At 45.6% G+C, this 16,623-nt stretch overlaps 1 protein-coding gene across 5 annotated transcripts in view; it reads right to left on the bottom strand.

The window, feature by feature from the left end:
* Window positions 1–16,623, bottom strand: part of MOB3B (MOB kinase activator 3B) — a 102,526-nt gene that overhangs the window by 33,750 nt on the left and 52,153 nt on the right. For 3 of the 5 annotated variants that reach the window (XM_083482359.1, XM_083482361.1, XM_083482360.1), the window contains exon 2: window positions 13,143–13,711. In XM_083482359.1, the coding sequence (XP_083338485.1) occupies window positions 13,143–13,560 (418 nt within the window). In that variant the 5' untranslated portion in view covers window positions 13,561–13,711. The remainder of the gene's footprint in view (window positions 1–13,142; window positions 13,712–16,623) is intronic. The other 2 variants (XM_083482362.1, XM_083482363.1) reach the window with 1 other exon arrangement.

The raw sequence follows: 16,623 nt of genomic DNA on the forward strand, positions 1-16,623 counted from the left end.
TCAGGGGTTTTTTGAACAGAAACTCACAGGAACTGAGTTCCCCTACCTATTTTTTAAATTAAATAATTGACCCCCCCCAAAATATAAACCCAATGCTTGAGCGAAAAATCTATCTATATCTGTAACCCAATAAAGTTGTGGCCATTTCTAAACCAGATCACCGTCTGCTTGAGTTTCTTAATCACATCTTACATTTAGCCCAGGAGCATTGGCACTGCGATTGGGCATGAACCGCTTCGTGGTAAGTTCCTCCACCTTTTTTTCAAGAAAAAAGCACTGCTTATACTACAAAAAACAACAACACCCATATTCGGGATTTACTGGACTCCTTTACACGTTTGTATAAAAAAAGGACTATCTAAGGTAGCTTTCTGCTGGAGAAGGGGCAAGGAAAGTGCCCCTTTGAAACAAATGCTTGTACAATGTTCTATACTTACTAAGTGTTGGGAGAAATTGCTGAGCTGTATGATTCTACAGAGGAAGTTAAACTTCCAGCAGAGAATATTCTTTTTAATTATATACCTATTGTATGGAAGTTAATGGAACAATGAAAATGGATTCTACGTGCCCTAATGGTGGCCAATTGACGAACTGGAAGAATAAAGATATGATATTAATCAACGGATTGACAATTCGACAACACTCACAATTTTCTGAACAGACTGCTTACAGATGGAGACTTTACTTGGATAAATACATTTTGGATAAATGACATTTGGAACAAGTCTATACAAAATATAGTAGGCTATTAATATCTACATACATTAGTGGCCAAAATTGTGGAAACTTTTTGGGGAAAAGTGTATTTCTGAGGTTTGATGGCTCATAACACCATTTATTTATTTTTTTGGACTAATGCCATAAAAATATATCTCAATGGAGAGATAGTTTAATGAAGAATGTAATGCAACAAAGTTTGTCCAATTATCTGTATTCTATCAAAAGTTATAGCCAAATAACCAGAAAAGGGAGTATTTATAGAAAGCCAATCAGGTGTCATCTTGTTTTTGGCAATGATGGCTCATACCACCACCCTTTTTCTTTTCTTTTCTTTTTTTTTGGAGTAATACCATAAAATTATATAGCAATGGTTATGGTATTTCTCAAAAAAAAAAAAAATGGTGTTATGAGCTATCAAACCTCGGAAATACACTTTTCCCAAAAGGTTTCCACAGTTTCGGCCACTAGTGTATGCATTACAATAATCACATATACTGTACATTTATATAAGAATTTTTGAGAATATATTACATTGTATTTTTGTATTTCTTTCTTTCTTTTTAATGTATCTTCATAATTGAAATTGTGCTTTTTTAAAATCACACACCTAAGTATTGTATCCAAGGAAATGGGTTGGGGGGCAGATGAGATTAGATTCACCCCTTGCTTTCTTTTAGGCCTAGATATGAACCAAAACAACCCAAAGCACATTCCTGACAAGACAAGGTTGCTATAGGTGAGTGCCCTGTTCCATTTTAAAACTCCCAGCTGTGCTGAAAATGCCCTAAATTAAGTGCACACAGGTTAATTATCTTTAATGGCAAAAATTATGCTGAAACAGAAGTGTTCCTGGCTTCAAATTTTGGAAGGCTTGTGGCTCAAGGCCCTCAGGATGGGGTGGGAAGGGGGAGGAGAAGGGGATTTATCCAGGTGAGGGTCCTTTCATAAATTCAGAAATGATGAGGAAAAGGTGTGGTTGGCAAAGCTGGACCTTTGATGCAATTCTAAAAGGAAAAAGACTCTGACAGATCCAGAACTGGTAACCATATACCGTATAATGGGGCAATTTTACAGCCAGTATTTGCTACGTACTGGAAGTAAACTGTTTCCTTCCTTCCTTCCTTCCTTCCTTCCTTCCTTCCTTCCTTCCTTTTTCTTTCTTTCTCTCTTTCTCTCTTTCTCTCTTTCTCTCTCTCGCTGTCGATGTGGCATATGTGACTAACAGATATCTGTTGGCAGGCAAGCTTGCAAACATTCATTGCAGACTTCTAACTCTTGTGGTCTTCCCTTTGGAAGGAGGATGGCTTCAGGTTCGTTTGCCATGTGCCACTATCCACAAACCCCGGCCAGCCAAAATGGCACGTTACGGCCTGCTAATTACGTGAATCTGGCACGTTGATTGGGGCATTTCCTAGCAACTGCTTGGTGCTTGCTTCTGGGTTCGCACTGCACCAGTTGCAAAGAAAAAAAGCAAGTGAAAGGATACCTCTCTGTATTAAACCCTCGGCTGCGATGCAGCAAGTTTGCTAGCCCAGAGCAGAAACACTTCAACAAGAAACTGCCTGCCTCTGCACCCCACTGTTACCTCTCTTGTGGGGCACGTTTGCTGGCTGAGGCATAGGATACTGGTTTCCACAGGGCATCTGGACGGGCAAGGAAAAGAAATTGTATTCTTTGCAAGGAAAGGCACTTCACACATGCCCAGAGCTACTCAGCAGTAGGTGTCAGAATTTTTGCAAGTGAAAACCTACCCTCTCCTTAATTCAAAAATACAGTGCTACCTTGGCAGTCGAACGGCTTGGCTCCCAAACAAATTGGCTCCCGAACGCCGCAAACCTGGAAGTGAGTGTTCCGGTTTGCAAATGGCTTTTGGAAGCCGAAGGTCTGAAGCTCCTACAATGAAGTCTCTCAGCCCGACTCACCTCACAGAGTGTTTGTTGTGGGGGAGGAAGGTAAAGGAGAATGTTAGCCGCTTTGAGACTCCTGAAGGGGAGTGATAAAGCGGGATATCAAATCCAAACTCCTCCTCCTCTTCTTCTTCTTCTTCAGCCGATCGAAAGCTGCGCCTTGGTTTTTGACCGTTTCGGGAATCGAACGGACCCCCGGGAACGGATTAAATTTGAGAACCAAGGCACTGCTGTACACATTTGTGGCTTGCACACATTCTCCACAGCTATGGCGTAAAAGAACAATGACCTCTGAGGTGCTACAGCAAAAACCAGTGCTTAAAAACGACTCATACTACGGGTGTGCATTGGCTCTGTACATGAACTAAATACTGAGGAAAAGAGGGGTTGATTCTGGGTTTTATTTTCCCTAAGTCGAAACACAATGATGAGAGACCCTCCTGGTCATATCAGGGACCCCACAAAGCCTTGTAGCTCTGTGTTTCCCTACGTTCCTATGTTTCCTGACACCCACTGAGTTTGCAAGAAGCGAGTCTTGTCTAAAGCGCTGCCTGCAGATTATGGAATTCATCTGTGCAAGGCTAGAGCACCAATTAAACATGAAAGGGTGACACGGTATAAAATGAAGCGGGGTGTTTGCCATTTGCCAGATGGTGGGACGTGGAAGAAAGCAGTCGGCTGGGCTGCTGAAATTAGCTCTTCTTCTGTAGCTCCATCCCTCGTGTTTTTAACCTCTGGCATCTGCTGAGCTGCGCTATCTTGTTCCTCTTCCAGCAGGCACTCAATTGTCAGCCGAGACAAGCGCCCATTAAATTTACATAGGTCTGGCAAAAGTGATCCCCAGGCGCAAGGAAATAGCAGGCAAACTGGTTCAGCAAGAGTGAGCCGTTTCTTTGCAACCCCCCCCCCCCCATTGCACATATGCCTTCCTCACAGTGTCTTCTCTATTCTTCCTCATGGAGTTTGTTGCAAAAGCCCATCCTGTTCCCACGCCAGCAGTTTAGCAGCAGCAGATCTCCAGCCATTCCTTTCTACCTTCACCCAGCAGGTTTTGGGGTGTTTTGTTTAGGTGTCAAATGATTTTAACAGTTTCAGAGCCTTCTGAATTACCATTTTAAGGGGGGGGGGGCTTGTCTCGTGTTGAGACAGAAATCTTGTGTGACAAAATTCACCCTATACCAAAGGGGAGAGGGGCAAACATTCGGAGGCTTTGAGGGCAACGACACACGAAAGCTCATACCAATAACAAACTTAGTTGGTCTCTAAGGTGCTACTGGAAGGAATTTTTTTATTTTGTTTCGACTACGGCAGGCCAACACGGCTACCTACCTGTAACTCTAATGGCATTAAGGTTGCATTCACATGAATGTCGACTCCATTTCCTGACACTTCCCTGTTTGCTTCCATATTCTGTTGGAGCTTTCGCACAAGTATAAAAGCCACCTGTGGAAATCTAATGGAATAGCTCTCATTTCCATGGAATAATAAACAAAGTAAGATAAATCTTGTGTTAAATTCAAAGGGGTGGGGAAGCATTGCAATCTGTTGGAAGTGGCCACTTTCGTGGAAAAAATCCCACCAGTAACAATGCTATGTAATGGCATTCCCAGGTGCACGGGTGCTGCTTTGCACCCAAATTTGGGGGCCCGGGGCACTCGTTTGATGGTCAATGGCAGGGCTTTTTTTCAGGCAGAACTCACAGGAACTCAGTTCCAGCACTTATAATATGGTTTCTGGCCAGTGGGTTTTCCTGGTGGCACTCAATGGTACTCAGTACCGGCACACACAGCCAAGGTTAAAAGTGTGGCACATCGTGGCGAGTTCCGGCATCACTTTCTAGAAAAATAGCTATGACAACTGCATGAAGAGGAAGGGACCCACTGTTTTTTTTCCATACAGGAAAACTGTTTGCATACATCAGAACAGCTGCCATGCAGGAGGATGAATCACTGACAAATGTTGAGGTGTAGCATTTGCAAAAAGGCGCATGTGCATAGATAAAACACACACTTGCTAGTTGTTATGTGAAGGAAAGCAGCTTATTGTCTCTTAATTAATTCAGTTAGGGTGGTGAGGACAAGATGGTTGGACAGTGTTCTTGAAGCAACAAACATGAGTCTGACCAAGCCGCGGGAGGCAGTGGAAGACAGGGGTGCCTGGCGTGCTCTGGTCCATGGGGTCACGAAGAGTCGGACACAACTAAACGACAACAACAGGGTGGTAAGCAGGCACAAACTTTCTGAAAGGAAATTTTTAATCGGCTCCAGTTCTTTACTTATCTGACACACATCTATATTTTCAGTTTAGCAAAGTAAAATTTGGTCCACTAAATCCAGACAGCTCACGTGAGGCTGCTGGGGGAAGTTAACTGTAATTAGACATAATGATTAAATAGTGTTGCGACATCTGGCCTTAACAAATACTCTGGCTTGTTTCATATAACAGAAACAGGGGGTGGAGGATAGAATGAGAGCATATAGCTTCTTGTTCCAAGACAAGAAATATGGAACTTGAATACAATGAGAGGGAGCCAGAAGGTGTTCTCTTGATTCTTCGGAACAGGCTCCTCGCAATATAAGGCGCTGACAGAAACTGCTTCAGGGACAAGACAACGCAGCCTGACATTGTTAGCTATCAAAATGCACAAAGGATTCAGTGTTGATTGGTGAGCCCAAAGACAGCGTGCGGGTTGAACTGTCATGAATACCATCCTTGATCAAGGGAACAAGAGGAGTCATACAGCTGTAAGGAATGTCCAAGAAAAACAAGACTCCTCCTCCCACCAGCAGAATATGGTGTGAGAATGTCCAGGGAGGCAGGAGAGGATATATTGTTTATTAATATCCTTCCTAACTTGCGCTAGCAAGTTCTGGAACTTAGCAGAGTTTTGCATTCCCCTTTTAAATGCACAGTTGGTAGATGGTTGCAGGCTTGCTTAAGCCTCTCAATATTAGGTTCCTGGTAAGTTCCCATATATCCCTCTTAAAAGAATAGACACGCCACAATCTTGTATAAAGTATATAAAGGTAATTTACTCACATTCTGTTCACAGTTGGATCACAGAAGGCAGATTTACGGTAGTTACAAAGTATGTACATGTGGATCACGGGGCACTGCTGAGATTTTAAAGCCCAAAGTCCACCACTGCTGAAATTGCAACTTTATTATGAGTGTTCCTGTTAGTTCAGGGTTCGGGAACCGCAGGCTGAGGAGCTAAATCCAGCCTTCCGGACCTCTACGTCTGGTTCTAGGGAGGCCAAACACCCTCCCCGGCCACACCATCTTTTCAACAGCCACACCTCATTGCCCTTGCTTCATACCTTTCTCGAGTGTTTTGGCCTGGCCTGAAATGTGTCCTAGATTCAGTGGAGGATAAAGAGCTGGGAATGTGCACAGCAAGTACCCTTCTGGTGCTGTGGTCTAAACCACTGAGCCTCTTGGGCTTGCCGATCAGAAGGTTAGCGGTTCAAATCCCCGCGACGGGGTGAGCTCCCATCGCTCTGTCCCACCTCCTGCCAACCTAGCAGTTCGAAAGCAGGCCAGTGCAAGTAGATAAATAGGTACCACTGTGGCAGGAAGGTAAACGGCATTTCTGTGCGCTCTGGTTTCCGTCCCAGTGTCCCGTTGCACCAGAAGCGGCTTAGGCATGCTGGCCACATGACCCGGAAAAACTGTCTGCAGAGCGGACAAATGTCAGCTCCCTCGGCCTGTAAAGTGAGATGAACGCCGCAACCCCATCTGCGACTGGACTTAACTGTCAGGAGTCCTTTACCTTTACCTTTTTAGTAGATAAGAACACCTGACTCCTGTCAGGAAGCCACCACATGACCCGGAAAGCTGTCTGCGGACAAACACTGGCTCCCTCGGCCTGAAAGCAGGATGAGCACCACACTCTATAGTAGAGTTTGACTGGACTTAACCGTCCAGGGGCCCTTTATCTTTTTACCTACCCTTCTGCACAAGAAGCCCACTTCCATGGCATCAGCTCCAGCCAACATATCCAGCTCCAGATATTTAGTTCCTGGGGCAACATATTGCTCCTAGTCCACATAACAAAGGAGGCACTTAATAGACCTGGCTGTTTACCTAACGGAAGAAAATGGTTTGGCCATTTTAATTGTCTTCTTTTCCAGGTTCCAACTTTATAGGGGCAATCCCCGAGCTCACCCAATCCCATAATACTATCCATCATAAGGCACAGAAGAATGGGAAGGGGGAGAGTAATTTGTCCAAGCAGGCTTGTGCTTTCCCTGAAATTGTTTCCCACCCCTTTGCAACAGACTCTTTAACCAAAGCCCTACTTAACTGCGTTTCTTGAAATCCTCCTCTAAATACCGTGCATGGATGCATGCAAAATTAAAGAGGGTGGCTTTAATAAGATTAACCCAGAAAACATCTACGGCTTCTGTGAATTCCTCGCCGACTTTCCTTCTGCAAAGTCCATTCGCTAATGGAGCACAAATCCAGCAAACAAACACACACACGTGCTTCCCCAAAAGAATCGAATTAGGGGGTGCTGCATTGAAACACCACACAGCATCAAATTGCAATTCACTGTTAACAACTAGGCACCCAGCTATACAACTAGATCCTTAAAAGTTACCAGGTTGACCCATTTGTGATACACAGTCTGGGGAAGTCCTTGCCTCTCACACCATCCGCTGCAATGGGGGTGGAGGAAGTCCCTTTCCAGAGACAAAGGAGCTGCCACATCCATGAAAAGAGGAACAGGGACAGGTGAAGCAAACTGGCCTCAGGGACAGGTTACCTGCTTTGCATACAAAAGGTCCCAGCATCAAATTTCCAGCATCACCAGGTAGGAGAAACTCCTGCCTGGGCTGCTCCTGCCATTTCGTGTAGGGAACACTGAGCTAGATGGAACTACAGTGGTACCTCGGTTTATGAACCTAATCTGTTCCGGAAGTCCAGTTCTCAAACCAAAACCGTTCTAAAACCGAGGCGCACTTTCCCTAATGAGGCCTCCCGCCGCCAGTGCCCTTCCACCATTCGGCTTCTGTTCTTAGACCGAGGTAAAGTTCTCAAACTGGGACACTATTTCAGGTTTTGCGGAGTTGGTAAACCAAATTGTTCTTAAACCGGACTGTTCTTAAACCGAGGTACCACTGTATTGGTCTGGTTCTTTAGGCTTTGCAAACCCCACCACACGGTTATTGTTTCACCCTCCAAATTGCAGATTGAAAAGAGCACCGCTGGGTGGGCTTTGCAAGGTGTGGGGACACTTGGAAACCCACCAGAGGTTCAAAAAGGACTCCTGCTGTTTTCTCATGCCCCACTGGGCAAGGCTCACCACAGGGGCAGGTTTAACCCTCACACACCACTCCCGGTAGTCATTTCTCATTAATACCTTTTCAAGGCGTTAGAAACTCAAGATATACTGTAAGCTAGGCACCGCCATGGCTCCTCAAACCAACGGTGCGGTTGTCAAAATAGAATGTCTCGTTGCCGCATCGGCCACAAGGTCCCCATTCCTGATTGATGAGGCACATTTGGTAACAACTTGTCCATTTTATAATTCCCAAGGCCAACGCCCCACAGAGAACTTTATGGCCACTTCCTTGGTATAAGACTTTGAGGACCAATTTGGCAGATTCTGCCACCCCATCACGCTGGTCACAACTACTATGGCATCCAAAATGACGCCATGCCAGGTCATGGGTCAGATATTTCCATGCCAAGCCCTCTCATTCCTAAAAAAAGGCATACCCTTCTGAGGATACAGGAAGGGCACCCTTCCTGTCAACACCTTTCTGGTCATCCCCACATTGAGCTCAAGTGAAATCAGGAATTACAGTGGTACCTCGGTTTAAGAACAGCCCTGTTTACAAATAATTCGGTTTACGAACTGTGCAAAACTGGAAGTAGTGTCCCGGTTTGCGAATTTTACCTCGGTCTAAGAATGGAAGCCAAATGGTGGAAGGGCACCGGCAGTGGGAGGGCTCATTAGGGGAAGTGTGCCTCGGTTTAAGAACGGACTTCCGGAACGGATTAAGTTCGTAAACCAAGGTACCACTGTAAGTCCATTATCTGAAAGTCTCACCAGCCTTTAGCTCTTTGCACTTGCAACAGCAGGGCTGTGCTCGTGAAAGGAACACCGGCAGTATTCTCCCGCAAGATAAACAGGAGTTTCATTTACCCAAAGAACGAAATGATTAACAAGTGACTTAATCCCTTCTAGGAAATGATTTATAATGAGTTGGAGGTAAGGGGAATGATGAAGGTAGTTTTTGTGAAAAAAACAGAAGTTTTTCTTTTAGGTAAAATTGGTGGACAAGTACCTAGTGAACAGTGGGGGGGAAACTATGTATGTATGGGGAAAAGGAGGAATTTGAGAAGGAAGTGCTGAAAAGGTTTTCACCAAATCCAATAAAACTTGTTTCAGTTTAGATTTTTTTAAAAAACCAAGATGGGGAAAAGACATGTTCTTTGTGATTTTGCAAAACATACTCATTAACTGAGGTACTACCTGATGTTCACTTAACTTCCTAGTTTTCAAATGATGGAAATTTTTTACAGGTATTTCTGAGCACTTGGGAGTCAAAAGAAAGTAATTCAAAGCAGCTGTTGAGACGTTTCATTCCGAATCCGCTCAGCAGAGCCAGACAGAGGATGATGACAGGTGGGTGTCCTGTGCACCCCCCAAACATAAATCCTGGCTAGGCCCATGCTACAGATACCGTATTTTTCGTCCCATAGGACGCTCCATCCCATAGGACGCACCTAGTTTTTTTGGGGGGAAATAAAGGAAAAATTTTTTCCCTTTATTCCCCCCCCCCAAAAAAAAAACCAGGTCGGGGAAACCGAACCAGGTTGAGGAACAGCGGGATGGCGGTGCTGCGCCTCCCTGCTGTCCCCCAAGCTTGTGGGGCTGGCCGATGTCTGCCCGGCGCGCGGGGCGCTCTGCGCCTCTCGCGCCGGGCGGCAGGCTGCTATCCGCAGCGTGGGGAGCCCTGCGGGGAACTCCTGCAGGGCTCCCCACGCTGCGGATGTATGCCCGGCACAAGGGACGCTCTGCATTCACCCCATAGGACGCACCCAGATTTCCCCTTCATTTTTGGAGGGGAAAAAGTGCGTCCTATAGGGCGAAAAATACGGTATGTCTTTTAAGATAGTGGCACTCTTGTTCCTGCTTGCCCAAGGCTGGTGCAGGAACTCCTTCCCCTAGCTATTACTGCTGCCTTCAGAGATGAAACAGACTTGAGGGAAGAAGAAGCTGGCAGGAGATCATGTATTGATTTCTTTGTTCTTGGCTTTTGTCCTGGAACAAGAGGGAGCAGGCTGGGAAAGATACAGTTCTTTAAAGCTACTTGTTCTGAAAGGGGCAGCAAGGAATCAATCTCTCACAAAGACACTACAGGGATTTAGGAAAAAAACGAAGCAGGCAATTGCTTAAGGAGACCGCAAATAATATTCCGGAAAACGTAGAGATATGCACACCTGCTTATCTTGAGCATCTTAAGTATGGCAAATAACTAGGAAATTCACTACAAAATAGTTCAGGCACATATAGAGGAGTTACTGCTGCCCCTTATAGGCCCACATTCAGCACATGTGGGGCCTTTGCCCTGTTTATTAGTAATAAAAATAAATAATACATTTTATTTATAACCCGCCCTCCCCGGCCAGAGCCGGGCTCAGAACGGCTAACACCAGTAAAATTACAATAAAAACATAATACAAAAAAACCCACCAATTTAAAATACAGGTTAAAATGCAATTTAAAATGCAGCCCCATTTTAAAAGTCGCCCATAGATTAAAACCGTTAGGGGAGGGAAACATAAGGGTCAGACTGAGTCCAAACTAAAGGCCAGGCGGAACAGCTCTGTCTTGCAGGCCCTGTGGAAAGATGTCAAGTCCCGCAGGGCCCTAGTCTCTTGTGACAGAGCATTCCACCAAGTCGGGGCCAGTACTGAAAAGGCCCTGGCCCTAGTTGAGACCAATCTAACCACCTTGCGACTTAGTATCTCCAAAGTGTTGCCATTTGTGGACCTTAAGGTCCTCCGCAGGGCATACCAGGAGAGGTGGTCCCGTAGGTATGTGGGTCCTAGGCTGCATAGGGCTTTAAAGGTCAAAACCAGCGCCTTAAACCTGACCCTGTACTCCATCGGGAGCCAGTGCAGCTGGTATAGCACTGGATGAATGTGCTTCCGAGGCAAGGACCCCGTAAGGAGCCTCGCCACAGCATTCTGCACCAGCTGGAGTTTCTAGGGCAGCTTCAAGGGCAGCCCCGCGTAGAGAGTTACAATAATTAAGCCAGGAGGTGACCGTCGCATGGATCACTGTGGCCAGATCAGGGCAAGAAAGGTAAGGGACCAACTGCTTAATACGGCGGAGATGGAAAAATGCCACCTTTGCTATGGCTGCAACCTGCAACTCCATGGAAACAGAGGCATTGAAGGTTAGTCTAAGATGTCTTGGTCGCTGAGCATAAGATGGGGCTTGGTGTAACGCCTACTGCTTTCAGAAGCACTGATACCTCTATAAGTAGAATTAGAAACTCAGATATATTATCTAATCGCCAAATGGCATCTTAAACCCAGGTTACGGTCACCACAATGGAATGTACAGACGCCTCTTTTTTTGGCTGTGGAATTTATCATTATTATTCATATCATTTCTATACTGCTTTGTGTTTTTAAAGAACAAATCTCAAAGCAGTTTACAAACACATTAAAACCTCAAATAAAACAATCCCAAATAAAAGAAACTCAAGCTTCAAGGAAAATCTTTCAGGTCCTTCTCCAGGTGACAGTTTGCTTTCCCTAGTCGCCAACCTGGCAATCCAGAAATCCACAAATGGTCGCCATTGGACCGGTACCAGTCGCAGAACACGCCCAGCTAATTTCTAACAATGGAGTTTGTTGCCTTTCCCATCAATGCACAACAAAAGGAAACAGAGCAATCACTGGGAAACAGAGCTTCCACCTGTTCATCCAAACAAATAGAACGCTTCTGGCATTTCCTTGTAGCGTCTGCTGTCCGCAAGTGTCTCCTAACAAATCCATCCAACAAGCCACAAGGGCATAAACATCCCACCTGTGAGTCGTCCTTCTCCCAAACACACTATAATATATTTCTAATAAATCTCAGTACGGTTACTCTTCACTTTGCCAAGTTACATAGACATTAGTCTAAAATTAGGGCCCGGCTGATTTCTAACACTGGCTTTTAGCACTATTCCCAGAATGTAACCACAGTGTAAGTTGAGGGTCACATGTATATCCGTGTAAATTGCAAAACTAAACTTTAAAAGTACTTACAAAGGAAGGGTAGCTTGGTCCATAAAACTCCAAAACCCAGAGTTGGACAACGCTTATACAGTTGTACCTTGGTTTTCGAACAACTTAGTTCTCAAATGTTTTTGGCTCCCAAAAGCAGCAAACCCGGAAGTGACTGTTCCGGATTGCGAACTATTTTTGGAACCTTAACGTCCAACAGGGCTTCCGTGGCTTCTGATTGGCTGCAGGAGCTTCCTGCAGCCAATCTGAAGCCGCGCTTCAGTTTCCGAACGTTTTGGAAGTCGAAGGGACTTCCAGAATGGATTTTGTTCGACTTCCGAGGTACAACTGTATTGTGACAAATCAAAATGTCCCCCAAAAGCATGGCAAACATTCAAGTTCTCCATACCTCTTTATCAACCAAGTGTCATGGTCCAGTTCACGGGCGATCAAAGTCCTGGCAGGGGACGTCAGGACTAGGGGCAAAATGGCGGGCTGGGAGCAGGAATGGGGGTCCAGAAGCCAGGAATCAAGAAGCCAAGGGTCCAAGGGTCAGGAAGCAAAGAGGCATGAAGTCAGGGGTCCGAGGATCAAGAAGCAGGGAGTCAAGGAGCTGAGGTTCAAGGATTAGGAAGCAAGAAGCCTAAGGCAGGAAGCGTGTTGCTGTGGCAAAGAGCCGAAGGGAAATGCTGACCTTATACCCCTTCCCAGCTCTTGCCACCAGGTGCTGTGAGTTACCAATTGGCCTCACCTGTGGGGCAGCGCCTTCCCTCTTCAGAACAAACTCAGGAAGGCCCCAGTCCTGCAGAGTCCTATTGGTCACAGGGCCTGGCTGCTGCACGCACACCTGACACCAAGACCTTACACCAGCTTTTTGGAACCCTGCAGACCACTGTGACAGGACTTCAGGCAACCCATCTGTCACTTTTGTGGTGTCACAGTGACATCACATGACCAACAGGTGTGTTGCCCCCACCCCCAACCATCGAAATCCCTCACATGCCTCTCCTTCAAAGCCGGCTTTCCATGCTTCTTTAGGCCTTGCAAACCCCACCACACGGTTTTTGTTCCAACCTCCAAATTGCCGACTGAAAAGAGCACCTCTGGGTGGGCTTGGAAGGTGTGGGGAGACTTGGAAACCCAACGGAGATTCAAATAAGGGATGTGCGAGGGATTTTGAAGAGTAGGCCGATGGTTGAGCCAAACACCATACCCAACAAGTCTTAAGAGGAACCTCGTGTGCGGCATGCGATTCTTAAGACACAAGTGTAAACTTACCTACACTAGTAGGGAATATGTCCTCGTTGTTGATTTGCACCTCAATCCAGTCCATCAAGAGATTCATATACTGGGGTGCTGGCAATGCCGTAGGTTTCTTGTACTTCAGATCGTCCTGCCACCGATATTCATATTTTGGGCCCCCCGACATCACAGGGCAGGTCCTCTCCGTACAGAACTCACAGATAGTTCCATAGATCAAGTTGATCCTGTTGAAAAAGTCCACCACGTGAACTGCTACCCAGTCATTCAGATCTTCTCCACCAGGCAGCTGAACAGCTGCTTTCAGGTCCACCCCAGAGTTCAGCGAGGCCTGCGCTCGTTTGTGGAGCTCAAATCTCTGGGTCCCGGGTTCAAATTTCCGTTTGGGGCGGAACGTCTTGTCCTTGTTAAAAACTTGTTTGAGTGCAATGGACATGTCTTACAGTCTTCAAGTTTCCTTATAGCAAACAATCAGGCACTAGAATACCCTGGTATATCCAAGGTAAAAGTGGGTTTCAACAGCGGCAGGAGGTCCTTTGGTCCACTAGCTCTTCCTGCTGAAAGTTCTCCCGGGAGACTTCATGGTCCTGAAAGTTCAGAGACAAAACGTGAATGAATAAAATCTGCAAGTTGGTGGTAAATTTGGCATCCACTCGTTTGCTTTTTGCTTGCTTTTACCTTTACCTGCAAGTCTACCGGGATAAAAGTGTTACTTAATAGGTTTATGCAGAGTTACACCCATATCAAGAAGCCACTTCAGATAGCCAGACAAGCTTCAGTCTCTTCTCCCCACACCCCTTTCAATTAAACTGAGCTCTACTTGAGGGCTGCCGGTATTTTCGTCCCATATACGCAGGTGGCATTGTGGGTTAAACCACAGAGCCTAGGACTTGCCAATCAGAAGGTTGGCGGTTCAAATCCCCGCAACAGGGTGAGCTCCCATTGCTCGGTCCCTGCTCCTGCCAACCTCGCAGTTCAAAAGCACGTCAAAGTGCAAGTAGATAAATAGGTACCGCTCCAGAGGGAAGGTAAATGGTGTTTCCGTGTGCTGCTCTGGTTCGCCAGAAGCAGCTTAGTCATGCTGGTCACATGACGCAGAAGCTGTACACCGGCTCCCTCGGCCAATAAAGCGAGATAAGCGCCGCAACCCCAGAGTCGGTCACGCCTGGACCTAATGGTCAGGGGTCCCATTACCTTTACCTTTACTACTTGAGGGCTGCTGGAATTTCCGTCCCATATATGCTAGCTCACTGCATCCCAAGGATGCCAAAAGGTGACTTGCATATCAACAGGTACAATCAGGGTGGATTTGATTTAAATGAAATCGATTTGAATTACGAGTCAGCAAGACTTGATTTAAATCATTAGTTAGTAAGACTTGATTTAAATCTTTTTTTTTTTTAAAAAGAAAGACTCATTCTTGCTGGTATAATCTTAATATTTACAACCAGAGGAAGGTTTCATTTTTGGAATAATAATAAATGTTCAGAGTAGTTTTAACAGTTATATCAAAAACTACTGATTTGGTTATACTATTAGAAATACATAGACAGATAATTATTGTCAGAGCTGCCCAAGGTCCCAACTCACAAAGGACCAACGCCAGTTCGTCGTTATATACAAAAGTCTTTATTGAAGTTCAGTTTGTCTTTCACATCAGCAGCGTGCAGCTCTACGTCTGAAACTCTAGACCGCCGAAGCTCCGTCTGAGTCTCCTCCCCCCAGACACCAGTTTAAGACCCTAGCCTTGCTCCACCTCTTCCTCCGCTCTTTCCTCCTCTGGGTCCGCCTGTCAGCTGGGGTCTCGCCCTTCCTAGACTCTTCTGACGCTGATTCCCCTGAGTCTTCCCCCTGCTTCCGGCGGGCTTTAGGACCTGGTTCCCGATCCGGGCTTTCTGCTGTCCCGCGCGCCTGTACATTTGAACTTGGCGCGCGCGCCCAGCCGGTAACCTTCCTCCTGACTGTTACACTGCTCCTGTCACTGCTTCCCCCTTCGGGGAGGCTAGCTGGACTTGACCTCCCCTCCATTCCCCCACTCTCCGATAGAGGCGTGGTCAGTCTCGACTCATCTTCTCTCCCTGCTGGAGGAGCCGCTGGTCCTGACACTTGGGACTCTTCCCCCCCACTACGCTCTGGTGGGGAAGCTGGCCCTGATCTCCAGCTGCTGCTTTGGGAGTCCCCGCTGGCCCCCCTTGCCCTGCCCATCGGCGCCTCCTTCTGGGAATCTTCTGATTCGCTGGAGAAGCTCATGGAATCTCTCGGGTCACTGTCATACTCCCCTATGCTGCCCTCAGATCCTTCCCCTTCGCTCTCCATCTCCTCTCTCCCCTGTGTCTCTGTCCCTGAGCCCCTGACAATTATGAAATGATTGTGAGGTTTAATAACTGTTTATATTTGGACAACTTTTCTGCTGTACTTTATTGGAAGGAGAAAAATAATCATTTCCTTAATAACAATTTAAACAATTTATTTAACTAAAGCAGTAATATTATAGCATATGTATCCATGTTTGTTAACTGATGTGGTTAAACGTTTGTTTGTTTTTTAAAAAAACTTAGACTGAGTTTTAGCACACAGGAAAAACTTAAAACAAATCCTTATTTCCTGACGAACAGCCTTTGGACTATAATATAACTTAAACAGAAAACTATCTTTAGAAAGATTTTTTCCTCCAAAAGCATTTTATTTAAAAAATCTGATTTAGATAAAAAAAACCCTGATTTAAATTTTTTAAAAATCTGATTTAAATAAATAAATAAAAATCACATTGATTTTTATCCACCCTGAGTACAATTAAGAAATGGAGAGACAAGAGGCTGACTCTGTTATACTACCCGTTTACAGACTGGAAAACAGCTATAGAAATAAGGACAATAAAAATAAGCCAGAAATTACAGTGTCTCCCTTTTCCAATGCATCCTGACACATTAAACACAGTAAGGACTGCTAATCAGTATCTCATTATGTCACAGGAATGGCCCCGTAGTGACTGCTAGCCTATCGACTGCCACCAACGTTAAGTTTTCATTTTCATTTCAGGTGGTGGTGCAAGAGAGGCGTCTTTGCAACTTCAGAGCCTTGCACATATAGCAATTTTGGTTTTGATGCAGGTATGATTTGGAGATTTCACCCATGGCAACAGGGGATGGTCTGCTGAGGAGTGTCAAGAGCACTGAAAGGGAGAAACTGAAAACTAGCAGCAGCCGGTTTCATTCAACTTCCTGGCTTGTCCACTCACTGCTTCCTAGTTTGTGATTTGCCTAGACTTAAAGACTTCCAACATGTTCCATGTTCTCTTCTAAATCAGTTCGTGTGGCAGGGCTGTTGGGCCACTGCTTTGCATACTCAAAGTACCGTATTTTTCGCTCTATAAGGCGCACCAGACCACAGGACGCACCTAGTTTTTGGAGGAGGAAAACAAGAAAAAAAATATTCTGAATCCCAGAAGCCAGAACAGCAAGAGGGATCTGGCTTCTGGGATACCCTCTTGCTGTTCTGG

Source organism: Podarcis liolepis, assembly GCF_965112155.1.
Source record: "Podarcis liolepis genome assembly, chromosome: 17".
In the NCBI taxonomy this organism is placed as follows: domain Eukaryota; kingdom Metazoa; phylum Chordata; class Lepidosauria; order Squamata; family Lacertidae; genus Podarcis; species Podarcis liolepis.